Source organism: Protopterus annectens, chromosome 17.part0 (genome assembly GCF_019279795.1).
Source record: "Protopterus annectens isolate FY-2018-M chromosome 17.part0, PAN1.0, whole genome shotgun sequence".
In the NCBI taxonomy this organism is placed as follows: Eukaryota; Metazoa; Chordata; order Ceratodontiformes; family Protopteridae; genus Protopterus; species Protopterus annectens.
The window spans coordinates 831,092,590-831,119,834 of NC_056751.1; the positions used below are offsets into that span (position 1 = coordinate 831,092,590).

General features: G+C 43.1%; 1 protein-coding gene across 2 annotated transcripts in view; it reads left to right on the forward strand.

The window, feature by feature from the left end:
* Positions 1 to 27,245, forward strand: part of DENND5A (DENN domain containing 5A) — a 1,739,423-nt gene that overhangs the window by 1,284,252 nt on the left and 427,926 nt on the right. For both annotated transcript variants that reach the window (XM_044059112.1, XM_044059111.1), the window contains one exon: positions 26,550 to 26,637. In XM_044059112.1, coding sequence (XP_043915047.1) covers positions 26,550 to 26,637 — 88 coding nt within the window. The remainder of the gene's footprint in view (positions 1 to 26,549; positions 26,638 to 27,245) is intronic.

The window sequence follows — 27,245 nt, forward strand, 5'->3', positions numbered from 1 at the left end:
GTTTTGTGGTAAGAGGAGAGGGTTGTCTGTGTACATGAGGCAGTTGTAACATTATCTCAGGATACCCAGATTCACCAGCTGGACTGGAGAGTGCACCTGAAGTTGCCCTTTGGTCATGCCTGAATAGTAGGGTGAGCTGCTTAGTCGCTTGGTTGGTGAGGGGTGAATAAAGAGCCTTGCCCTGCTGGGCAATCAGTGTCAGGGTATATTAGTGCTTGCTATTAGGTCTGAGCAAGTGCTGGGCTGTAAGATGCATTTTTGAGTGCTTAGGTTGAGAATTAGACTAGTTTCAAGGGAAAAACTGAAGAGAAGACTTAGTGGAGCCGGGAATAATTTAACCATAGCTAACCGGCACTGCCCGGTGTGCAAAACCGTGTAAATGCGGTTTTTATAGTAGGGAAATGAAAGAGATAGAAATTAGCCCAAAATTGCCAATAAACTACTAACTTCTGGGCTGGAACCACTCCTCCAGGGACAAATAGGTTGCTCAAAGCACCCCTCTCTCACAGGTGAACAGAGAAACTTCTTTCTATCCAAGTAAGGTATGGGCAACTCAGAAACTAGTATCACAGCCCTGAATTCAGCACTAACCTGAAAACTGGACTATATTAGCTTAGAAAGGTGGGAAACAAGGATTTTTTTGTAATTTTTTTTTTTTTTTTTTAAAGATAAGAGAAAAACAGTAAAAAGTACACTTAAAACAGCTTTAAACGACTACAAACTATCAGAAAAGGCTATAGCTGCAGAAATGAATCAAAATTCATGCCTCAGCCATTTCAGCTCATTATAGCACATCACTGCTCAAGCAGTTCCTCAGAGGGGCCAAATATTTAAGGCCACCCAGGAGAACTCCAACTCCAGCCTGGGATCTTAACTTTGTCTTGGAGAAACTCACTCTTCCTCCTTTCGAGCCAGCTGCTACTGCAGATTTAAAATTTCTTTCCTGGAATACAGCTTTCCTTTTAGCAATCACTTCTGCAAGAAGGGTATCTGAATTACAAGCCCTTATGGCAGTGGAACCTTTCCTCATCTTTCATGCAGACAGGGTGTCCCTCAGAACCAATCCCTGAGGGGAAGAAAAAAATGGGTAAGAGCTGAACATTGCATTTTTGTCTCCTTTTCTAAGAATAGCCTATGAGTCAGTGTCTCCAGGGTCCCACATACAAAAAGAGTGGTAGCAACCTTTACTACTTTCTTTTGTAGAGTGCCTGTTGATGAAATGTGTACTGCAGCTGCTTGGTCTGCAGTTCACACTTTTGTTTCCCTTTGTAAGCTAGATCTACAGTCTAAGTCTAGGGTTTCATTTGACTCCACTGTTTTCTGAAATATCCTTCCATAAGGCTTCCCGGGGTCTCTGGTAGCTGTGGACTGTGTCCCACAAGTTTAAATGGACAGAAAAGACAATAATCTGATACGAAAGTTATGTGCTTATAATACTAGATCCATTGTTGTCTTCTTCCGTACATCTCAACCTTCCCTCTCTCCATTCAGATCGTCACCTTTCTTTTTAGGTTCTTGATTGACCACACTGGACTTATCCAAAGTCTAATCATATTTATAGTCCTTGACTTTAGTTCATGGTCATTCCTTGTTAATTCTTCACATAATGGGCATATGTTGATCACTCTATATAGAAGAGCAAACTCAGTCTGAGGAATTATGAGGGTAGAGGGGGTATGGGAAGGAGTGAGGCCTGAGCCTTGGATCCAAAGTCTGAAACTTGCCAGCATCAGATCCAGTTGGATCTAGCATATCAACAAGCTGAGACAGATGGAAGAAGGCAACACAGATCTACCACTATGTTGAGCATATAACGTTCATTTTATGCATACACAAATATGACAGGGAAGTAGAAGTTGTTTGAGGAACTTAAAAATGTCCCATTAAGTATGAGTTATGGTGGGAGATTTTAACTGCAGTTTGAGAAAGTAGAGGGGCAAAAAATAACACAAGGTGTCCTCTAGTCTCATGTTGCAGTATTCATAACCTTTTGGTTAGCCTTCACCTAGCAACCTGAACTTTTGGCCAGTATACAAAAGCTTTAGTCACTGCAAGGTACGTGGGATGTCTCATGTTGGCCATAGGGTGCGTGGGCCATAAAAGTGACATCTGCACGTACCTTTCCCAGAACTTCTGTGCCCTCAGTCAAATGTCAGCTCATCCTGTTATTGGATCCTGTGATTTAACTCATTCACTCCATTGAAGCTCAGGAAGTTTACACTGTAACTTCCAATGGGCGGAGCCTAAGCCTTTTGATAGAATCAAATTGTCCTCACGTTTCAAACAAATGTTCATATCTCTGGAACCATAGGGATTATAAAAGAAGTATAAATGGCAAACTCTTCAGCACAAACTGTTTTTATAGTGGTAGTATTCTTTAGATTGTAGGTCTTAAACTGACTTTTATAAGTCACAGTAAAAAAGTAACTATTATATTTGTAATATTTTGTAAGCAACTTACAATATCTCAGCAATCACTCAAGTTACACACATACTGTCAGCAACATTTTTTCCTCTGAGAGCTTTCATATGAGGCTAAGGAGTTCTCTCTGTGCTACATGGTTGTTGAGATATTTAGAAAAATATGAACATTATATCTATATACATTAATATCACAAAAACAATAGATGTTATGTGATCCTATCTCGCCTACATTCTGTACTGATGGGGTTCGGAGCCGACTCGGCACGCTATGCTATAGAGCGAAGCCTCTTATTGGCTGAGCTATTCTCTATCCCAGGATGCACCACCACTAATCCCCCAGATCTCGTTTGCCGCTTACAAGCTAGGACGTGGTCTCAAACTTGGCTGAGCTAAGTGCTGTTTTTTTCTAAAGTTTTCCTGTCAGGAAATTCTCTTTTCTTACCCAAAAAGCTGTTTTAACAGCTATTGTTGTGTACGCGTGTTTTTGAATATATTTTTGTGGTTAATTTGTGTGTTTGTTTAGGGAAAGGTTTCCCGTTTAAGTTAGAAGGGCCTTCCCCTATTCCTTAGCAAGTTTTTCTTTTTTTTTAAGGAGGTCAAGTTCCTGTTTAAGTTAGAGGGTTCTTGGCCCTCCTGTTTGGTGTTTGTGATATTATATTGTACTGGTTAAATTTTGACCTATCGTAAAAAAAAAAAAAAAAAAAAGATTTCATTGTTGTTTAAAATCTTTGGTTTTCTGAAGATAGTGATTTTTTCAACTGTTATACTCACTGTTTTAGGGGCATTATGTCCAAAGAACATAGACCCTCAGGGTTCAAGAAGTGCACGAGGTGCAATTACAAAATGTCTATAACCGATGAGCACTCCTCGTGCGTATATTGTTTAGGCGCCGAGCACCTACAGGAGTCCTGCAGCGTGTGTCACGCCTTTTCCTCTAGGGTCCTCCAAGAGAGGAAGAATAAATTAATATTGAAAGGGCTGATTAAACCCTCCTTCGAGGAGGCCTTATCTTCCTCATCCTCTCCAACTAAGAAAAAGAAAGCGTCGGCTCCGACCAGCCCGTCGGAACCGACTACTAAGAAATCCAGGCAGGCTTCTCCATCGGCTCCACGGACTTCGGAGCTGAGGGCGGAACGGTCTGCCTCGATGCCCCCAGTCTCGACTCCTCTGGTTTCGGAGCCGATGACTGGGGCTTCGAGAGGCGGGTCACCTTCATGGGCTCCACTGATTTTGGAGCCAATGAGGGTTGCCGGCTCAGACTCTTCCCCTTCGGCGCCGAAGCCCTCCTCGGCACCGAGGGAAATTGTTTTGGGATCTCTCTCGGCACCGATACTGGTTGAGTCCATTCGGAGCCGGTCCCCCAGTCCTTTGGAGCCGATGGAGAAGTCGGTTCGGACCCGATCGGTTTCCCCTAGATCTTCCAAGATGTCTGATTCGGACATCGACAGGGTGCTCCTAAGACTGTTTCAGTCTCCGGTGTTCCAGAAATTAGTTTCGGCTCCAGCCCATTCGGCTTCAGAGCCGATGGCCCACCCTGTAGTTCTGGTTCCTCCTCCAACAGCCTCGGCACCGTTGGAGCCGGTGCTAGTGGAGCCGATGGAGGTTTTCGGGTCGGCCCCGACCCTTACTCCAACCCCGGCTCTCGAGTCGGAGTTCAGTACACGGACCTCCTCTGTCGGCCCCGGGGGGGACACTTCGGGACTGATGTTTTCGGTTCCGAGCCTTCCTCTCAGTGCATCGGCTGCGGGGGTACCATCTACTGTTGTGGCCACGGGGGTTGGACCTTCCCAGGATTCTGGTGGTCCGGCCTTCAGGGCCATGAGGAGTGCGTTAGCCAAATCTTCTTTGGCTACCTCCACGGTCTCACCAGCACCTTCCCTACATACGGAGACTGGGTCTTTGGCAGTCCCCCTGTCCTTAGACAGTGGAGCCCCGGGGCCTGAGGTCACCCCCACTGGGGGTTCCCCCCCTCCTGGAGGTCCCTCTGAAGCTTCTTCAGAGGAACCCCCAAGGAAAAGATCGTGCAAGAGGAAGCACGTCGACTCCCCCGATGAGTCTCTCACGTCAGACACTGATCTTGATGATGCGGAGGGGTCCCCTAAGTCGTCCTCAGATGATGTCTCCTTTGCAGACATCTTGGAAGCCCTCAAACAACGAGGCGGCTGGCATTCCAAACCCCCTTCTGCTGACAAGTCGGGGCTCAGCCTTCCGCCTCCTGGGTGTCTCCGCCCTTCGACGAGCTCCTAGATTTGATCTGTCAAGGGTGGGAACATCCAGATTCTGTGGAACCGGTGCCTGCTTGCCCAAATAAGTTCCTATCAGCACCCCCAGAGGAGGAGTTTTTGACAAAAGGTGTGGCTGTAGATGCCTTGGTGGTGGCATCTGCTACCCAGCAAGATGTAGCAGAGGCTTCGACGTCCATCCATCCTCCTAATAAGGAGTCTAGGAGTATGGATTGGTACGGGAAGCGTACCCTCAGTTCAGCGGCCTTTACCTTAAGGTCCCTGAACTATTTAACGCACTTCACCAGGTTTCAGAGGGATCTGATCAAGGAGCTTTCAGATATCCTCTTGGGTAACCTACCTGAGCAGCTGGCCCAGACGGTTGGCTCTCAGTTCGCTACGCTGTCATCGATATCAAACTCGTCCATGAGGCTCATTTCATATGCGGCCGAGGGGCCAGTAGAGCGGTACGGGTATTGCTCTACGGAGGCAAGCCTGGCTCCGCCTGTGTCATTTTGCGGAAGCCTTCAAGTCTTCCTTTGCCGACACTCCCTTTGATGGGTCCTCTTTGTTTGGACCCAAGGTAAAGGACACATTGACCCACTGCGAGCAAGAAGGTAAGACTTTGACTGCCGTAGGGGCACGATTTTCCACTCCCTTTCGGCCTTATCCCAAGGCTAAAAGAGGAGGGAAAATGTGGTTCCGTAGGTCCCAGAAGCCTTATCCCTCGCAGCAGGACGATCTTCTAGAGGCAGAGGAGGGGGAAATTTTTCTGGAAGACGCCGTCCCAGAGGCGGCAGAGGCCCCTGCAACACTGGAGACCGCTAGTACTTTCGTGGCTCTTCAGCCTTCCACAATCCCTGAAGGATTGCCCGACTGTGCAGCTCCGGAGCCAGTCGGGGGTCGTTTTTCGAGGCGCCTAAAAGCCTGGGAAGGTATCACTCAGGACCGATGGGTGCTTCGAATTATCGCCGGAGGTTACGCCATCCCCTTTTCTCACTCCCCACCTCCGTCCAAGAAAATCCCGGACCCGCCACCCAGTCAATGGGAAATTGCAGCCTTAGAAGTCTCAAAGCTGCTTCAAAAGGAGTCATCCAACCGGTCCCATTGAGACCAGATCGGATTAGGGACTTACTAAAGATTCTTTTTGGTGCCAAAAAAGACCGGGGACTTGAGGCCCATTTTGGATCTCAGCATTCTAAATCGTTCAGTCAAAAAGTCCAAGTTCCGAATGGTCACCTTACAATCCATTCTCCCACTGCTGGAGAAAGGTGTTTGGATGTGCTCCATAGATCTCAAGGACGCCTACTACCATATCCTGATAGATCAGGCGTCCAGGAGACATTTGCGCTTCAGCCTAGGAGACAGTCATTTTCAGTTCCGCGCGCTGCCCTTTGGTCTCACCACAGCCCCCAGGGTGTTCACCAAATGTTTGGCGGTCATGACTGCTCACCTGAGGAGTCTAGGATTCCAGGTGTTTCCGTATCTGGACGACTGGCTCCTAACTGCCACCTCCAGGCGTCTACTATTGCAGAACCTACAAGCCACAATATCACTAGGCACTTCCCTTGGAATCACCTTCAATTGGCCAAAGTCTGTGTTGCTGCCATCTCAACGCATAAGATTCATCGGAGTAGAGATAGACTCAAATCGAATGCGGGTCTATCTTCCTACAGAAAGGATACAAACCATACAGGCTCAAGTCTGAGCCTTGCTTCTCAGATCCAAAGCTCCAGCCAGGATGGTCCTGCAGCTATTGGGATCTATGTCGGCCACTGTTCTTCTAGTCCCCCTAGCAAGGTTGCATATGAGAATTCTCCAGTGGCTTGTTTCGACACAGTGGTCCTTTCAGGATCTCCCTCCCAGTCACCTCATACGGATCACGGAAACCTGCAAACGGGACCTTCGCTGGTGGCTGGTGCCCTCCAATCTGGATCAGGGTCGACCCTTTGTTCCACCTCCTCCTTTGGCCACTTTGACTACGGATGCCTCCCAGATGGGATGGGGGGGGCATTCCCTGGGCAGGTCAGTCCAAGGCAAATGGCATTCGGAAGAGAGTCTTCTTCATATAAACATTTTGGAAATGAGGGCGGTGCTTCTATCTCTACAAGCCCTCCACGATTACCTCCCTCAGGGCGTAATTGCCATTCACTCCGACAACATGTCAGTGGTCTGGTATCTGAACAAGCAGGGAGGAACCAGATCCTACCCTCTTTGCAGAGAGGCCATGAGAGTCTGGGAATGGGCAGTGGCGACCAGACGTTTTCTGATAGCAACTTATATCCCTGGCAAATCCAACGTGATAGCCGACAGACTGAGCAGAACTATCCTCTCTCCTCACGAGTGGTCTCTGAACAGTGCAGTGACGGCTCAGATCTTCAGCAAATGGGGAATTCCTTGTTGCGACCTCTTCGCAACCCCGCTGAACGCGAAGTGCAGAAAGTTCTTCTCCCTCACTCCAGCTCCGGGGCAGAGTCCTATGGATGCACTAACCCATCCTTGGCCCACCGGCTTGCTATACGCCTTCCCCCCAGTTCCCCTCCTTCCCAGAGTGATCCAAAAGGCGTCTCACTTGGGGAGCAAAATGATCTTAGTTGCTCCTTACTGGCCTCGTCAGGTATGGTTCCCCTATCTTCGGAAATATTCACTGGACGGTCCATGGTTCCTGGATCAGATCCCAGACCTATTAATTCATCAGTCGGGACTACTCCACCAGTCCCTTCACACTTTGAAGTTAACAGCTTGGCTCCTCCTCTTCCGACTATAGTCAGGAATCATACCTTAGACCCGGAAGTCATACATATCTTATCTTCGGCCCACAAGTCTGCCACTAAGAAATTGCATACTAGCAAATGGAAGAGATTTGCTATTTGGGCTCAACTCCGGGGTCTGGATCCCATTACGATTCCTGTATCGGAAGTCCTAAAATTTCTATCTTCCGTATTCAATCAAGGTTCTTCAGTCTCTACCATCAAGGTCCAAATGGCAGCTATTTCCAATTTTCATGAATCTATAAACCCACCTTTAATGAGCAACAGATTGTGTAAAACTTTCATGAAAGGTGCTGCGCTTTTACGACCTCCGATTTCTCATCCTGCTCCTCCGTAGGATCTCGATGTGGTGTTACGTGCCTTAACCTCCCCCCCCTTTGAACCAGCAGCAACATGTGATTTGAAATTTCTATCTTGGAAAACCGCTTTTCTGGTCGCGATTACTTCTGCCAGAAGGGTTTCAGAGCTTCAAGCTCTATCTGTAAAACCACCGTACCTGGTTTTTCACAAAGATAGAGTATCCCTCAGGCCTAATCCATCGTTTGTCCCTAAAGTTTGTTCCAGTTTTTGCCTGCAACAGTCATTAGAACTTCCAGTTTTCTTTCCAAAGTACTCAAACAAAGCGGAATACATATTCCACACATTGGATGTCCACAGACAATTGCGTTTTTATTTAGACAGGACCAAACAAACAAGGAAAACAGATCAATTGTTTGTGTCCTTTTTGAATAATAAATTGGGCAAAGCCGTCACAAAGGTCACTATTGCCAGATGGATCAGGGACTGTATTAGTCAAGCTTATTCCTCTTCTAATAAAGAGCTTATGACCTCTGTCAAAGCTCACTCTACAAGAGCTATGGCTACTTCAATAGCATTCCATTCTAAGCTTGCCATTAGTGACATTTGTGCTGCCACGTGGTCTTCCCGCACACTTTCATTTCCCACTACAAATTGGATGTGGCATCCAGGGGGCGAGCTTCATTTGGTTCCACAGTGCTCAGGAGTGTTTTCCAGTGAGCCACCCAGGATTTAGGTGCTAGGGACGCTGTCCCATCAGTACAGAATGTAGGCGAGATAGGATCACATAACATCTTTTAGTTATGTACTCACCATAACTTTAGATGTTTGGGATCCATCTCACCTACATTCCCAATAACCCACCCTCCTTCCCCCTGCCTTGGAGATCAGAAGAGATCGGACGGTCCGAATTCTATTGTTTCATCTTGAAACATCTGGCAATGTTATATGAACAAGTTATGTGTGTGTGCATGAATGCGGACAAACAAGATCTGGGGGATTAGTGGTGGTGCATCCTGGGATAGAGAATAGCTCAGCCAATAAGAGGCTTCGCTCTATAGCATAGCGTGCCGAGTCGGAGCCGAGGATCGGCTCCGAGCCCCATCAGTACAGAATGTAGGCAAGATGGATCCCAAACATCTAAAGTTATGGTGAGTACATAACTAAAAGTTAATATCTATTTACTTGCACTAGACAGAGGTCAGACATTAATGCAGCTGAGTTTGCTGTTGTGTAAGCTTTAAGATGAAATCTTTTAAAACCTTGCACGTAGCATGGATTTGGAATTATTGGTGCAAATATGAACAAGCAATATTTGACGCCTAGAGGCATCAGTAGGAGTTAACTGCTGATGCACCTGGAGGGGTCACTCAGATGTAATGAATTAAAGTTAAGTACCCTATTGGGGCCTTTTTTTTTTTTTTTTTTTGTCACTACATGCCTGCCCAGGTTCATGTCATCTAGAAAAGGAAAGTGTAGGAGTGGACATCAGATCCCTCATAAGGATGCCCGTGACCTCCTGTGTCTGTTCTGCCTAGGGCCCAACCACAACCATAAGGTCTGCGCGATTTATCAAGCCTTTGTCCCAGAGACTCTTCACTGCTGTCGGCACGCCCTTAATATCTATCTAAAGAACCGACCCCTCAAATGTCTTGCTTTTGCGATGGAAGGGCCATCTGGCCATACCGTTGAGCCACTGGAAAAGAAGGCTAAAATTACCAGGCCTGAGCCTACTGCTACACTTCTTCCACCCAATGTTCCCCCTGTGGCCGAGATACTCCTGGAGGAACGTATGGAGCCAGCCGACTCTGGTTTAGCAGGTACCGGTCTGGTGGCTGCAAAACCAAGGTTTGAAAGCACGTCCGTTGAGGTAATGCAGATGGATGCTGATGATGAGGGGGAACTGCGTCTCACTGTGGATGTCCAGACCAGTCCTTTGACCATTAGTGAGGCTTCTGAACCTAAGCCCTCCTTAGGCCCTAGGCCCTCCAAGCCTGTTTCTTCCTTATAAAAGAAACAGAAAACCAAACATGTGACTTCACCTACTGAGAGCTTGCTGATTGACAAGCTTTCTCTCAGTGTTTGTTCAATGCCTTTATGGCCCTTAGACCTTCCATGGCTGCTTCTCCTCCATCTGCCCCTCCTGTTATCAGCTCTAGGCCTCAGACTGTAGAACCCCTTACAATAGAGGCGGAAGACTATTCAGATTCCTCTTCAGAGGATTCTTTGTCTTATGCTTCACAAATGCCTTCCCCTCTAGGATAAGCTTCCCTAGAGGAGGACTCTGCTGAGGGGGATTTAGGGCCATCAACTACCAGAAACATATGTCTAAGTTCTCCCTGGCCCGTTTGACTCAGGCTTCAGAGCTCTTGGATGATCTCCCTGATTCGGCCACAAAGTCATAAATCTCTAACCTGATCTCCATGTCCTCACAAGTGACAAAACACACAATAAAATGCAGTTATGGTGCTGCAGAGGCCTTGGCCAGATCTGCAGCCTCTGCCTCAGTGCTCAGAAGGTACTCTTCGTTGAGGCTCCAACCCCTATTTGACGATGTCAGGGCTAAACTTCCAGATGCTCCCCTGGACAATATGGTCTTGTTCGGGGCCCAAGTGGGAGAACTTTTCAAAACCCTTCAACAGAAGGAGAAAGAACTACAGGACTTGAAATGTTTGTGTCACCAATTCCTAAATTCCACAGACGTTATCCTTGTATCTTTCAGCTTTTCCCAGTTAGGGGTCGCCACAGCGGAACTCCGGTCCACTAATGATTGGCAGTAGATTTTTACATCCTGAGTTGACAGCTCTGACGCACAACCTTCAACGAAGGAACGCCCATTCACGCATGTCTCCACACAGAAGACGCTTTCGCTGGGAATCGAACAGGGCAATGTCTTACTATGAGGCGACAATGCTACCGCAGCACCACCACCGCAGTAACTATTAAGACCCAATTCATTAGAAAAATTCTGCTCCTCCTCCTCCTCCTGCTAGAGGCAAAAAGAGTTCCAGAAAACAGCAGCCACATTCCAGGCCTGCCCAGACACCAACCCAGAAACATCCGTTTCAGGACAATGCAGGTAGTCTGTGAATACCTGCCTCCTTCTCCTTCCCCTCCAGATCCTATACCCCTTTCCCAGAGACTCTCTCACTGTCTCCCTTTCTGGAAAAGCATTACCTCAGACAAGTGGATCTTGTCAATCATAGAAAAACTTTACTTCATGACTTGGGCCATTCCTCTACTCTTAAGAGGCATCCCACAACCACCAAATGACCAGCTGCCCCTATTCCAACCTGTCTTGGACAGCCTTCTCTCTCAAGGAACTAACCAACCAGTCCCTGCGTCAGAAAAGGGAAGGGACTGTTACTCCAGACTTTTCCTGGTCCCAAGAAAGGATGGCCCATGGAGACCCATCCTGGATCTCTCTCACCTCAACCTTTTTCTTCAAGTACCCACCTTCCGCTTGCTCACACTTAAGACTCTATTTCCACTGCTATTGCCTCAGGCATTTTTGGCCACCTTGGACATCAAAGATGCTTACCTGCTTATCCCCATCCGACCCAAATACAGGAAGTACTTATGCTTCTCTGTGTTTTCCTCGCATTTTCATTTCTCTGCTTTACCCTTTGGACTATATACTGCTCCAAGGGTATTCACCAAGTGTCTGGCTCCAGTGGTAGCCTATTGCAGAGTCCTAGGGATACAGATTTTCACATACCTGGATGACCTCCTGATCCAGGCAGATTGTTACAGTACCCTCCAGAACCATCTCCAGACAGTCATTTCTGTTCTGCAGTCTCTGGGTTTCATCATCAACTTCCCCAAATCCAGCCTAAACCCTTCCCAGGACCAAGTCTTCCTGGGGTGCAGAATCAGGACAGATATTATGATGGCATTACTCCCACCCCAAAAGGTGGAAAGCCTGAAGGAATACCTGCTGTCTTTCATTCACAGCCCTACAATGACAGCAAAAGAATACCTTAGACTCTTGGGGCATATGTCTTCTACAGTTTCCATGTTGCCACTGGCAAGACTCCACATGAGGAAACTTCTGTGGCACCTGAGGTCCACATGGACCCAAAACTCCCACTCCTTGGACCACACCATTCCTTTCCTACCATGCCTAATGAAGGAGATCCTTTGGTGGGTGGATCAAGTCTCTCTGAACCCAGGACTTCCCTTACAACCCCTACCTCCAGTCCAGGAAATGCACACAGATGCTTCAAACCTAGGTTGGGGAGATGTTATGGGCAGCTTGAAGGTGCAAGGCGCATGGACAGGCCCCTTCAAGAGGGAGCACATTAACATCAGAGAGATGAGGGCTCTCATCTTTGCACTGAGTGCCTTCCACGATATTCTGAAGCAAGAACCCCTAAAGTTGTTCACAGACAACACTACTGTTCTTTGGTATGTGAACAAATGGGGGGGGGGGGGGGACAAGATCATAGTTGATATGCAGACTTGCACGCCAAACCTGGGAATTGGTGGTCCAGCATGGAGTCATTCTGCAGGCTGTCTATATTCCCTCAGCTCAGAGCACTCGTGCAGACATCTTGAGCAGGTCCATGTCATAATCCCATGAATGGATGCTACACAGGGATGTGTTTCTGGGCATAATCCACAGGTTGGGTGTGCCACAAATAGATCTGTTTGCCTCCCCCCTGAACAGACAACTTCCACAGTTTTGTACCAGGGCACCCAGCCCCCTAGCGAGGGTGATGGACAAGCCATCTCTATCTCATGGAAGGGGATGTTTCTGTACGCATTCTCCCCCCTCCCCCCTTCCCACTCTTACAAAAAGTCCTAATGAAAATTCAGCAGGACAAACCAAAAGTCTTGCTGGTGACTCCTTTTTGGCCAAGACAGCACTGGTTCCCCCTCCTTCTGCATTTAGCCAGGGCCAATCATCATAAGTTACCTCACAGAGTGGACCTACTCACACAGGACAAGGGATCCCCTAATCCATCCCCACTTGGAATCTCTGAGCCTTACTCTGTGGGCAATAAGAGTTTTGATCCCTTTTAGACACCTTTACTCTAAGAACGTGCTAAATGACCTGCCGGAGGCCAGGAAACCGAATACTAGGAGGTCCTATCTGTTCAGATGGAAAAGGTTCTCTATTTGGTGTCTAAAAAAACAGCTAGACCAATTTCAAGGAGATGTCCCCTTGGTGCTGTCTTATCTGTGTGAATTGTTGCAGGCAGGGTTGGCATATTCCTGTCTTAAGGCCCACCTTGCTGCTATTTCAGGTTGTCTGTCTCTTGACCCTCCACTTTCTTCTAGATTTCAAGTGAAGTTGTTTCTGAAAGGAGTTCTACACCTCAGACCCCCCATGATGCCAGTTCCATTAGTGTGTTAGAGAAGGTCACTGCTGCCCCATTTGAGCCAGCAGCTACAGCCTCTCTAAAGTATTGCACTTAGAAAACTGTGTTTTTTGGTGCTCCTAACATCAGCCAGGAGAGTGTCTGAGCTCCTGGCCCTCATGGTCACCCCACCATTTTTGATCTTCCACAAGGATATGGTAACCCTATAGACTAACCCGTCCTTTATGCCTAAGGAGGTCAGTGAGTTGTCCCTGAACCAATGTATCTACCTCCCCACCTTTTTTTCCACAACCCTGGAATGAGAGTGAGAGAGTCCTTCATTCCCTTGATGTTCACAGACAACTTAAGATTCTACCTAGACAAGACCAAATCCATTAGGCGATCAGAGCAACTGTTTGTTTCCTTTCACTCCAGGACTCGGGGAAAAGCTGTGACAAAGCAGACTGTTTCTATCTGGATTTCCAAAGCCATCTCCTTTTGTTATACCTACCATAGCAAACACCTGGACTGTAACATAAAAGCCCATTCCACTAGGGTCATGGCCTCCTCTGAAGCATTTTTCATGGGGCTGGACACCGCCTCTGTTCTAGAAGCAGCTACCTGGACATCCGTCCATACCTTTATCAAACACTACAAACTGGACCACATCTCCAGATCTAGAGAAGGTTTTGCTAGGGCAGTCCTGCATGGAATGTTTGAAAACAGTTCCAAACCTATGTCAGGGTAACCCTATGGTTTAGGCTTGTAAAGGCTGGAGGGCCATTAGCCTAGTACACACCTATGAACCACCCCCTTCCTCTTCTCTTTGAGCTATGGCACTCATCCAAAGGTTATGAATACTGCAACATGAGAATAGAAGAGCATAGAATAGTTGTGTAAAATTTTACCATAACTATGAATATCCTTCTCTTCCATGTTGCAGTATTTTATCCCACCATCCTACCCCCTGGAAAATAAAAAAAAAAGGGGGGAGGTTTGCTGGATTTTTCAGGACTTGTCCAGCTATCCTGGGACTGGAATCCAACAGGGGCAAATGTCACTTTTATGGCCCACCCATCCTACGGCCAGCATCAGACATCCTACGTACCTTGCAGTGACTAAAGCTTTTGTATACTGGTCGGACGTTCGGGTCGCTTGGTGGAGGCTAAACCAAAGGTTATGAGTACTGCAACATGGAAGAGAAGGACATCTGTGGTTATGGTAAGATTTTACACAACTACTCGATATTAAAGTAATGAGAAGTTATAAGACATGGAGGAAGTAGGAAAAATAAAAAAGAAACATATAAAGGGGGAGTATCAGAACTGGAGTAAAGTATGTGGTCTATTCAGAAGATATGAAATAAATAGGTAAGGTAGAAATAGTTGTGTTTTCAGATCATAGAGCAATATAGGCTAGAACAGGAGATGATGTAGAAGTAATAAAAGAAGGGAAGAGGAATAAAAAGACTAGATAGATTGCCAGACAGATGAGATGTAAAATGTAAAGAGAGCATAAGATTTTATGTGAATAGTATACAACGAGAGTACATTATGAAAACTGAATATATTGGTGGAGTGCTTGTAAAGAGACAAATACAAGAAAATATTTTTGATTGTAGAAAAAAGAGTGAAGCAAAGTAATAGGAAAGCATATAATAAAAAAATTTTGATTTCATTATATGCTTTCCTTTTCCAATCCAATTCTATAATCAAAAATAATTTTCTTGTAAAAGAAATAGAACAATGTGATGACATAAGAGAAATAGAGACCTACAAGGAAAAAAATAGAGAAAATGTTAATATGTTTAAACAAAGACTTTTAAAAGGAAAAAGGGGAAGTCTCACTGTTTTTGCGGAACAAGATAAAAATATTAGAATTAAGAATGGATCCAGATTTGGTGAAGAAGGACATATTAGTTATAGGCAGAGAGAAATAGTGGCAATGTGGAGTGGAATATATGAAAAAGACATAGTACAAGAAGAGGTGCGAATTGTAAAAAAAAAAAAAAATCTGAAAATATTAAGAATTCTGTAGAAAAGGAGAGTACCGTGAGAGAAATTAAATAAAAGAAGAAAGGGAAGAATCAGCAACAGGAATGGATGGATTAGGTTATGGATATTATAAATGATGAATGATGATAAGAAATTACTATTCTGTAAAATATTAAATGAAAGGATGGAGAAAGGAATAACAGATAAAGGGATTTGTGGTAGAGTAATTAAGTTTATATGGAAAAATGAATTAAACTATATAAAAACCAGAGACCAGTAACACTGGGAATTGCAGATTATAAAAAAAGGACTCAAATTTTTGGATGTTGTTATAGCAGAAGGGATTTTCAGAATTAAGGTGAAAGAAATGGTAACAGTAAATGAAGTAACAAATGATTTTGAAAGAAAGTATGGAAGTAAGGCTAGTGATGTGGCATACCCATTTGATAAGGTTAATCATGAAGCAATATGAAAGATTCTGGAGACAATGTGGGATAGAATACATTTTAAATGTTATAAAATGTATTATGAAATGTCATGGGTAAAAGCTTTGGTAAACTGGAAGTAAAGATTAAAAACTAGGAGAGGTGTTAAAACAAGGATGTCATAAAGTATGTGTCTGTTTACACTGGTAATGAACACAATAATTCATGCATGTTTGTGTAAAATGAAAGAAATTAAGTGGGAGATGGGAAAATGATTTATGATTTGTCTGTCATACGCAGATGATTTTGTGAATGTGGCTAAAAATAAGATATGGATAAGTGAAGTAGTGATATGAGTGGAGGAATTATTAAATAAAGTCAGGTTACAGTTAAAAAAAAAGTCAAAGGGTTTGGTGCAACCAAGAAAGTAAGTAGAACATATTATACTAGGAAGTAAATAAGTATATTAGGAGTGAAATTTGGAGAGTATTTGATACAACAATGTAAAAATGTTGGAAGAAACAAAAAAATATATCTTGGTGGATTTGTTTTAATGTAGCTTTTAACAAAAAGTATACATGTTAATATGTGCATAATAGGAAAACTAGAATATATAGGGGTGTATATGTTCCTAGCTAAAATGGAGAAGGAAGATGTAAAATGCTGGAAATATTTATATTTTTATTTGAGGATCAATACTGAATCCAGTAAAAAGCTGAGGGGAGGTGATATACAATAAAAAGGAGGAGGGTTGAATCAAAAAATCATACGATGTACTTAGCATATATGCATTTTTTGTGGGTAATACAGAATATGAAAGAGAAGGTTGTAAGTTATGAGGAAAAATGTTATATGTAAGGAATGAAGAAGTAAGGAAAAGTGGTAAACAAGAAAAGACTGGAAAAGAATATGAAAAAATAAAATTATGGAAGGTGAAAATTAATGAAATTAATATAAACAGAAAATGATGGTATAAAATATTATGAAGAAATATTATATGGTGTATCCTTGGAAAGAATTAAAAGAAGTTGTAAAACGCAACCAAGGTCACCAAAGCAAAGCATGAAGGCAAAACAGTACACGTACTTTAACTTAGCCAAAGCTTTTGACACAATTTCTCACTCAGGTGTAGTAGAAAAGCTAAATAAACTGAAACAAACCCCTGTCACCCATTGAATTGCTAAGTGGCTGATAGGCTGCAGATAATCAAAATAGCAAAAGTTACCACCACAAAGAGACCAGTCACCACTGGAGTCCCCCATAGTTCTGTGCTGGGACCTCTCCTTTCTGGCATCTACTTTTCTGAAGTAAAAGCCAGTACAAAAGGGCTCATAGGTTCATAGGTAGGTACTAGGCTATCGGCCCTGGGGCCTATACAAGCCCAACCAAAAAGGTACCCTGGCTTTTGCCACCCAAGAAAATTATTTTCCTGTGCCACTGTCGAGCAGAGCCACAGAGGTGATCCCCGGGGTGAATTTCCTATTTCCCATCCAATCATCAAGATTTTCCTTGAAGAGTGCTAATGAGGAGCTTTGTTTGATATAGATAGGTAGTTTATTCCAGAGCATGGGAAGTCTCTGGGACAGGAATCTATCCCTCCGGCATGTTCTGTTTATTGTGGTGACAAGGTTTAGGTCCCTAGAGCATGTAGCTCGGAGGGATTGCGATTTCTTTAAGTGGAGTATGTCCAACAGCTCTGGGTTTGACATAGCTTTGCTTGTTAGGCAGAGATCACCTCTGAGTAGGTGATATGCGAGGGATTAAAGCTGGAGTGTTTTGAGAGGGTCTGCGTAGGGCATCTGTTTGAGACCGGTAATCCTCTTTGTGAGGTATTTCTGCAGCCTTTCCAGTTGTTGTAGATGTCTTGGAGGTACATACCAAAAGGGGTGTTGTACTCTATAATGGGTCTAATGAGTGATGAGTAGAGGGGAACAATTACCTCTTTTTTCTGGATGAGAAACCTTTTGTGATGAGGTGTGCCACGTAGAAGGATTTCCTGACTACTGTGGCGATGTGATTATCAAAGGAGAGACTACTGTCCACCTGTGTCCCAAGGTCTCTTATCACACTTTCAGTGTTAAGTATACTACCGCCTATGTTGTAGTTCATAGGTACAGAGTTTTTACCAAAGGGGATGACAATGCACTTTTTGGCATTGAGCTTGAGGCCATGGCTTTGACACCAGGCATCTGTCTCAGTGAGGCCCTTTTGTAGGATGTCCACATCATTAGGAGTTTCGATTATGGCTCCTAGTTTGCAGTCATCTGCGAACTTCATTAGCCAAAGACCTTCTGTGTTAGCCTGTACTTCAGAGAAGTAGATACCAAATAGGAGAGGACCCATGACTGAACCCTGTGGTACTCCACTTGTCACTGGTCTGAAGTCGGATTTGGAGTCTGCTACTTTCACAGTGTAGGCTCTGTCAGTGAGCCAGTTAGCAACCCATCTTGTGACATAGGGATTTATACCTAGTGTAGTGAGTTTATCTATAATTCCAGAGTGGGGGATGGTGTCAAAAGCCTTGGCAAGATCTAGATAGGTTGTGTGAACCACCTTACCCTTGTCTACGGCTTTGGTCTATCAGGTTTAGGAGACATGATCTGCCTTTTACAAACCCAAACTGGGTGGGGTCCAGAGTTTGGAGATTACCAATGTCTTTGTTTATAAGTTCCATGATGATACGTTCCATGGCCTTGCAGACCAGGCTCATCAGGCTAATGGGACAGTAGTTCCCGGGGTCCGTGGTGGCTTCCCCCTTGTGGAGTGGGATAACTGTTGCTGTGCGCCATTCAGCAGGCATAAAACCTGAGTTGAGGCTATGATTGAACATGGTACTTAGGTGGGGTGCCAGTTTGTTCTGTAGTTCGTGTAGAACGCAGCCTGAGATGTTGTCTGGTCCCATGGATGCTGTGTTCTTGGCTTTGGAGAGTGTGGTTTTTACCTGTACAGCTGTGATTACAGGAACTTTGCATTCTTCTGGTATAGAGATGGGCTCTTTAGGGGGTAAGAGGGGGGGGGTAAAGTTAGCACTGAACCTATCTGCCAGGATGTTGGCAAATATCAGTTGGGTCTTTATATTTAGTGCCATTGTGCTGTAACTCAGAGCAGATGTGAGTGTTACCATTGAGATTCTTGACAGAGCTATAGAATGCTTTGTGGTTGTCTTTAGAATCAGTGGCGATTTTGTTTTCATAACTAGCTTTGGAGGATTTTATCCGGGATCGCAGCTTCTTACTGAGGCTGACCAGGGAGCTTCTCCACTCATGGGATTTTACTCTGTTTTGCAACAGTTTCTTCCTTCTGTTGTACAGTTTGTTTATGGCAGGGGACCACCAGATTGGCTTCCTTTTTTTGGAGGATAGCATCTTGGTTCTGTTTGGGATAGCACGATCCATGCATTCATGTAAGTGCTTATGAAGTGCAGTTGTGTAGGATTCAGTAGCTGCAACTGTGTTGTCCATCTGCATAGGTGTCATGAAGTTCACCACTTCTTTCTTAAGAAGCATGATGTTGGCTTTGGAGAAATATTTTACCATGGTTTCCTTAATGGGGGCTGGGGGCAGGATATGGATATCTAGGGTAATTAGCTTATGGTCGGATTGGACCAGTGATGCGTTGACTTCAGTTGTAGAACACCGGTCACTCATGTTGGTAATAACTAGTTCTAGGATATTGTTGCCCCTGGTGGGGGTGTAGATAAGTTGATCCAGGGCATTGGAGTTTATGAATTCCAGAAAGCGTTGAGCGAAGGAGTTGGTACATAAGTAGTTTTCCCAGTTAATGGTGGGGTAGTTGAAATCGCCCATTATTAGGGTGTTTGGTTGAACCCTAATATTTTCCAGTACATCAAGAAAAGAATGTGGGAATCCTGGGGCATGGTGGGTGATCTGTAGCAAGCTACAATTTGGATTGCAGTTTTGCCCAGAGTTAGTTGCACTTGGATAACCTCGGCTGCATTATGCTGAGCAACTAGCCTGGAGGTTTGGATATCCTTAATGAATATGGACACATCTCCGCCTTTGGTGTTCCGGTCCAGGTTACATGGCCAAAAAGTGTGGTATGAGTTATAGCCTGGTAGTGCAGGGGTGCTCTCTGGAGCCTTGAACCAGGTCTCAGTCACTGCAGAGATATCGATGTTCTCCATTTTAAGGAGTGCCTCGAGTGAGTGCATTTTGAGATTTAGACTTCTAGCATTGAGTGGATCACCCTCAGTTTTTGCTTGCCTTTTCCTGTTACAGTGGTGAATTTGTCATTTGAACCTTGCCTAAAAAAGGCACTATAGGGGCGGCAAGAACCTAAGCCAGTATCCAGAATCCCAGGGGTGACAGGTGCAGGCCATCTCTGGCAAAGCATCGTGGTCTGTCGACCATGTCATCCCAGGCAGACAGATACTGGATCCCTTTAGAATGGCACCAGAAGCTTAGCCAATTGTTGGTCAATCATTTTGCCCTTGTACTGCAGCATCATTCTGGGTGATGGCAGAATGCTACTCAGGGCTAGGGTCATACCTGCCTGGGCTACAAGATCGGAGAGCTCTTTCATGTCTCTTTTCATGTAGTCCAGGGAGGTACATCTCAGGTCGTTCACACCAACATGGACAATGACAGAGTCATAGTTGTACTTGCTGTGGAGTGACCTGATTGCGTGGGTTATGTGGCGGATCCTGGCACCTGACAGGTAGCTGACAGTAACCTTCTCCTTGTTTAGCCTGTTGAGTGGGACATCAGTGTGCCTGACTATAGTCACCTATGACTAATGTGTTGGGTATGTTGTTTTGTCTTATTGGCTGTGGTTGAGTGGCACACTGAGTCTGCGGGCTATGTGTCATTTGGGTTGTGTTGGGGGGTGGAGGTTGCTTGCATTTCTGCTTTGGAGGTCTCTGTTGCTTGAGCAGATTATTATTGAGAGCCTCCGCAAATGTTTTTGTGTTTCTGTGTGTGGATTTTGGTTGTGTAGATTTAATGAGACTATGTGATGAGTGTGGTGTGGTGCAAGTGTTTACCTTTTCCTCTTGACTGTCAAGCTCAGTCTTGATTGGAAAGAACTTTACCTCCAGTTTGGCTAGATAAGTGCATCTCTCACAGGTTGTAGTGTTGGGTGATAGGAGGAGAGGGTTGTCTGTGTACATGATGCAATTCCTACATTGCCCCAAGATGCCCAGATTCATCAGATAGACAGGAGAGAACACTGGGAGCTGACCCTTGGACATGCCTGAATAAAAAACTATTTTCCTCTAGATAAGTGAGGAAAGTGAGTACAAGAGCTGTTTTTCTCTAAGCAAGTGAGGAAAGTAAGTACCAAAACTGTTTTCCTCTAGGTAATGAGGAAGGTTGAGTGCTGTAGTAATTAGTAGGTTATTTAGTGCTTACAAGTTCTGAACAAGTGCTGATCACAAATAAGCAAATTCAAGTGCTAAAACTAAGAATCTGTATCTGGACTAAACTAGTTACAGGAAAGGGGGAAACAAGTGCAAATGTGGGCTTTTAAATCATAACATTGAGAGAGATGGAAAAACTGCCCAAATGGCCAATAACTACAATTTCTGGGCCAGAACCACTCCTTATGTGGTAGATAGGTTACCTAGTGCTTACCACTCCCACTGATAAGCTAGAAGGCTTCCCTCCAACACAGAAAGCTTGGTGGGGGGGCTCAGAAGCTTACATACAGTCCTGGATACAGCAAATCTGAATCTGGACTACACTAGTTACAGGAAAGGTATTTATATATATATATATATATGTGTGTGTGTATATATATATATATATATATATATATATATATATATATATGTATATATATGTATATATATATATATGTAGCTAAAACAGCAGTCAAAACAATTCAAATGCAGTGCAAGCTAGCACACTTGAGTATGTAGCAATGTTAGACCAAACAGTTTAAAAATGCAATTAAATTAAAAATGACTAAAAACAAGTGCAGAAGGATTCTATTAGGTAGAATGAGGTAAAGAGATGGGACTGAGGGGAGTGTCCCAGATCAAGTCTACATTGGGGGCGGGCAACTGCAAAAGCCTCCAAATTTATACAACAACACAGGAATGGAGAGGGTGGGTATGAGAAAACCAACACCTTCAGCAGAGATCTGAAAAACTATACAGTGAAGCAAAAATAACAGTGCACAACTCTGAAGTCAGCCAGCAATGATATAAAATTAGTCATACAATGACCAGTACACAACTCTGAAGTGCCAGAAAAATATACTCAGCTCTGTATATCTCCAGATAGTTTGAAGAGCACTCTGTCAGGACACAGGAAAGCTCCAGCAATGATATGGCTCTGGCTGGCTACGTTTACAGATGACTATAAGCTAGGAGCAGTCAGTGAATCCTAAAACGATTTAGCTATCCTGCAGGAAGGCTTGTTTCAAATAAATAAATAAATGTCAAAACCATGGTCTGAAACTAAATGCCAAAAAATGCATTGTCGTGTCCTTTGGGAAATCATCTACCCCAGAAAACTACCACATTGACAATACGCCCCTAAGAGTTGACCTAGTTGTTTGGCCTTTGGGAACATATGTGGACAGTGACCTAACTTTTGACCAACATGAGTCTACTGTTGTAGGAATGTCCTTCTTTATTACAAGTATAAAATGGATTATGTCTTGATCTAGGGATGTTATGGTCCCCCTTTACTCAGCCCTCATTAGGCCAGTCATTAAATATAATACCCTTTGGCATATTTCTGTCGAGATACGTGCAACAGTTAGAACCCCAGAGATACCTTACTAAAAGGATACAAAAGTCTAAACAACATGTCCTGTGATGACTGAATCAAAAACCGTGTCACTATACTCTGTATCCTACATATTGCTAAGAGATGACCTGTGTCTGGCATACAAGGTATCCTCTAACCCGTTATTGATGGATTTGCTGCACATCAGCAAATGAAATGGCATCGGAAATATTCGGTCAAGGGATCTAAACTTCTGCTGCAACATCACCAGAACAGTTTGGAGGGACAGGTATTTTTAGCAGAGGATACTGCTGCTGTAGAACATCTCCCTGTCCATTTTCAAGCATAACTTAGATCTATGAATGGGAAAAAGAAAATTTACCACAGGATTGCTCCATGTACTACTAATGGACAGAAGTAGCTCCTGATTGCTTTATCTCATGCATGGGTCCCCTGAAATTATCTATGTTATGATCCCAGTTGGGGTAATAATATAATTATCGACCATGGGATGGGTACAGCCCATTGTAACCAAATGTGATAGGTAATTTCAAGCACAAAAAGGAAAGTCTACTAGGTGGCTTAAAATGGTCCACAAGAGCAGCTAGCCTAGTATTTACGTATGAACCTATAAATCTGTGTAAAAAGGTTATAAAATATAAAATATAGAAGCCCACACTTTGAGAAGTTTTATGAAACAGGGAATTTCCTGTGGATAGTTTTGTTTATTAACTTAACAGTTAAAAGTTATATGAAATATAAAGTACTGGTAGAAAGAAAATGTAATGTGTGCAATGAAACAAAAAAAATATATATTTTTTTTAGAATGTAAAAAGAATGTTATCAGTTTTGGAGAAGTTCTAAACAGAAATGTAAATGGGAGGGATTTAAAAATATAACAATAAATACGATTTTGTATAGAAAATATGAGAAAGAACAACATTTGAATTTGAAAAGTGGAGATTGTAGAAAATATGTGAATGATTATTATATAATAAAAATGTGCTAAATTAAATGAAAGGCTTGTAAGAAAGGAAGAGAGATACATAAATAAATTTAAAAAAGTTGCTGTTGGCTTAGAAAAATCAAATTGTGTATTTTTTTTTTTTTTTGAAATGATGAGAATTTGATTTTTTGTGTAGTTTATATGTTAAGGTATAGGGAAAATGGAAAGAAATGACTAGATATATGTCATAAATGTGAATGTTTAAATGTTAAGAAGTGTAAATAATGAAAGATGCAAATAAAGCAACCCCTATGCTTTTCAAAAAATATGGTGGGATCTTTTACATTTTCCTGAACTACCACCCCCCTCAGGCAGGCAAGACCATGGTTTAATGTCCTGTCTGAAGGATGACACACTCAGGAGTACAGTGTCCCCTAATGATGCACTACAGTATCAGTAATGGAATAGTTAATCAAATCACATGGGGTGGGAAAAGAACCCACAGCCTGCTGATCTTCCAGCACCAAAGGTGAATGTGCTACCTGTTTAGTCATGGACACTATAATATTGTTCCACTATTCCCCTAATGAAAAAAAAAAGAAAAAAAGATTTTATGGTGGCCAAACTTACTGATGTTAGTTCATTCAGTCACAGATTTTATAGGTTTCTAAAGTGCACCATCATATAGTTTAGCCTCATTTTCATATATGGAGTCCTTCATTTTAACAGTAAATACTCATTATCATGTTTTTATACAGCTTTTGTTTTATTTGATTTTTTTTTCCACAGTCAATTGTTCTAAGTGTACTAGTTCTTTCAGTTCTACACACATCCACAGCTTTTGCAAAGGCCAGTCTGTTTCTATTAATAGCCTGCTCCGTACTCCATTGTTTCTTATACATTTGTTTATTCTGTCTCTTATTAATGAATCTCTCAAGTAGAGTATTGGTTCTTTTCTTCAGCTTATTAATGTAAGTGTCTGTAGGACCTTGTGTGGTTGAAAAGAACAGGTATGTAATAAACGACAAGTTATTTTTGGGCTCACAGTAATCTCTAAATTTCGAAATGCTGCTATATTATTTTTCACCTCATTGTGAAAAGTAAAAGTTGAGTGCCTTTGTGGCTTCTTCCACAGTGGTATGCAGAAATGCACAGCACTGCACCCCTTAAGTCTTCTCAGCTGATCCTCTTGCAGTGAGGAATATATGAAATTTCTAATTTAAGTTTCCAATTTTATACTCATTTTCTTTCTAGTTAATTAATTTGAGGAGGCTATAGTTGAACTATAATTCCACTGAGAATTGTAATTCCAAACCAGTGAGAATCTTGAAAGAAATATGTTTGTTCACTTATGCAGATGTGTGTCTTCAGTTCTGGCAGACATTTAATCACTTAAGACAGATACCACATAGTGCGTTGATGGCAGGTAAATAACAGAAACAAAGCTTGTGTGTGTAGCCTCATTGAGGTGCATTTCAGATTAAAATTTCTGTAGAAGAAATCTTAATGCACAAATACAAATATTGTAATTAGCTAATTAGTATTAAATTTACCCCATTTCAGGCAGTGTGACCTGAGGTGTAAGTGCTCAGGCCCTGGTTAAATAGCCAAGTCATTGTCATGACAATCCTACTGCTGGACAGTGTCTCTTAAGAGTCCCACATATGGAGCTCATTGCTCATGCATGAGGCAAGGAGCTCCTCTTAAGCCTTTCCCCATAAGGCTCAGTGACACACTGACTAGGGATATCTACATTCTGCTTTGTCTTTGGTCAGTGATTCTGGTTTTAGGGTGTTAACTTTAGATATTCCACCCTTATGAAGAAGTTTAATTTAGGGAATGTAGTGAGGCCACTACTATGTCCATTGCAATCCTTTCAAGTCTCTGCACCATTATTAGTGGGTCCATCTAAAAACACTTGTTTGTTATCTCCAACTTCTACTCCTGCCTGTAGCACTTCTGAAACAGCATCAGTTGTGACTGAGCACACCCATTCTGAAGCCTAATAGGGTAGGGGTTTAAATCCCTCTCTGCATTGTATGAGTTGTCAAAGGACCTAGAAGTCTTCATCTCAGAGTAAGAAAGAAAACAATGTCCCCTTTCCTCCAGCTTCTCACCAGATGACATGTCCTTAGGAGAAACCTTAAGGCTTATAATGTCTATTTTGGGATTAACATGTCATCCCCATTTATTCCTCACTGAAGCCCTTGAATAATATCTTTGGTCACCAATGCATAGATTCCTTATCAGAGACCCTTCCGCTCCAAAGACATCAGATGCCCTTTGTAAACCCATTATTGAGTAGAATGAAATGCTGAATAGGTATTGTTGTGCACATTTCTTTGTGATACCTTTGGTCAACAGTAGTTCCTAAAGAACACAGCACCTTAGCACACTGCAGCTTAAAAAGGAATTCAAAGCTTTGGACAAGGTGGACAGGAGGTTGTTCTTTTCTGCCACTCTGTAACTTGGGTCCCAAAGCTATCTGTCTAACCTAAATAGGCCCCAGTCTTTTTTGGGTATTAAATGATGGGAAAGCTTTCAACCTTCTCTGTGTCTGATCTTGTAGAGGAGGTGGCTGCTGTTTGGTTTACAGCTTCCATAGTAGGCTGCAGTATGATTTGCTATAAATTTAAACACACTGGTGCAGTAACCAGGCCAGCAGGCTTACTAATGAGCCTGCACATGTTAAGGACAAGACTCTTGTTTCCTCATGAACAATCTCAGGCAGGCCATCTTGGGTATTTTTCTTCCATGATAATGTCCTAGCAGGATTTTATTTACAATGTCCACAAGAGGAAACAAGGTTAACTACTGTGAAGAATCTTTGACCCCCCCCCCCCCCACACACACACACACACACACACACACACACATATCCTTATGCTTAGTCTTATTTCACAGGCTGCAAGTGCAGTTTTGAAAAATGACTCCTGTTAATATTCATGTTAAGCATTGTGGATGGGCCAGTGTCTGTTTTTGAAATGTGGCTTATACTACACTGAGTTGATGTGGACGTCTGTTGAGTGATACTTGGTTGTTAGGCTTCCATGTAAAAAGTCTGACTTTGTGGCAGAGAAGTACAGCTCCCATTTGCAACAGTGGGGGCATCTGTTTGATAAGCAACCTTAGAACCACAGTGCTGTGTGAAAAGGAAGTTTAAGCAGCCAGATGCCAGTTCTCCTTCTTTAGGAGAAAGATATGGAGGTTTTGATATATAAGCAACCTATATAGAAGACTGGGGGATGGCCAAGACAACAAAGTAATGATTCTGGGAGTACTCTGCACAAATTTACAGGGTGCATTGAATCACATGCTGAGTATAACTGCCCACATAGCACTTATAACATGCATGCATGTCATGGGATACAATGGAGAAGCCTGTTTAAAACAAAATGAATGAGAACATTTGGGCATGTTTAGTTCTGTTCATGTAAATAGTAATAATAATAATTCTGTATTCGTGTTTTAGGGCAAATCTGCTTTGTGGTCTCACTTGCTGCATTATCAAGAAAAGATTGAGAAGAAGGAAATCACAGAAGGTGACCTGAGCATTCCAGGTATAATTTTCACAGGAGTACTATATAACCTTAAAAATTGTAACATGAATAACATGCAAGTGTCTTAGTCATAGGTTCAGTAATGGTGCCCTAAGGCTTTGGAAGCTGGCCACACATCTAGTCTTTGCATTATTTTTGCACTATTAAAAAATGTTATTAAATTTAACATTTTACAGAGAAAGGAATTCAGATGTCCTGTAATTCAGACAGTGGCTTAATATTATATTGGGTTCACAGATAAAGGAATTCAGATGTGCTGTAATTCAGACAGTGGCTTAATATTATATTGAGTTCACAGAGAAAGGAATTCAGATGTGCTGTAATTCAGACAGTGGCTTAATATTATATTGAGTTCACAGAGAAAGGAATTCAGATGTCCTGTAATTCAGACAGTGGCTTAATATTATATTGGGTTGCATTTCATTTTACTTTAACACATGTGTAGAGTGGTACACCATAGTGTTAAAAAAATCCACATTTTTAAAAAGTATTCCTGGTTGTCCATCTTAAATAGACAACGTAAATGGATGGGATTAGCCAGCTCAGAATACTAATGTATTAATTGTCAAACTGTGACAAATGTTTTGACAAGTTTCTCATCATGAATG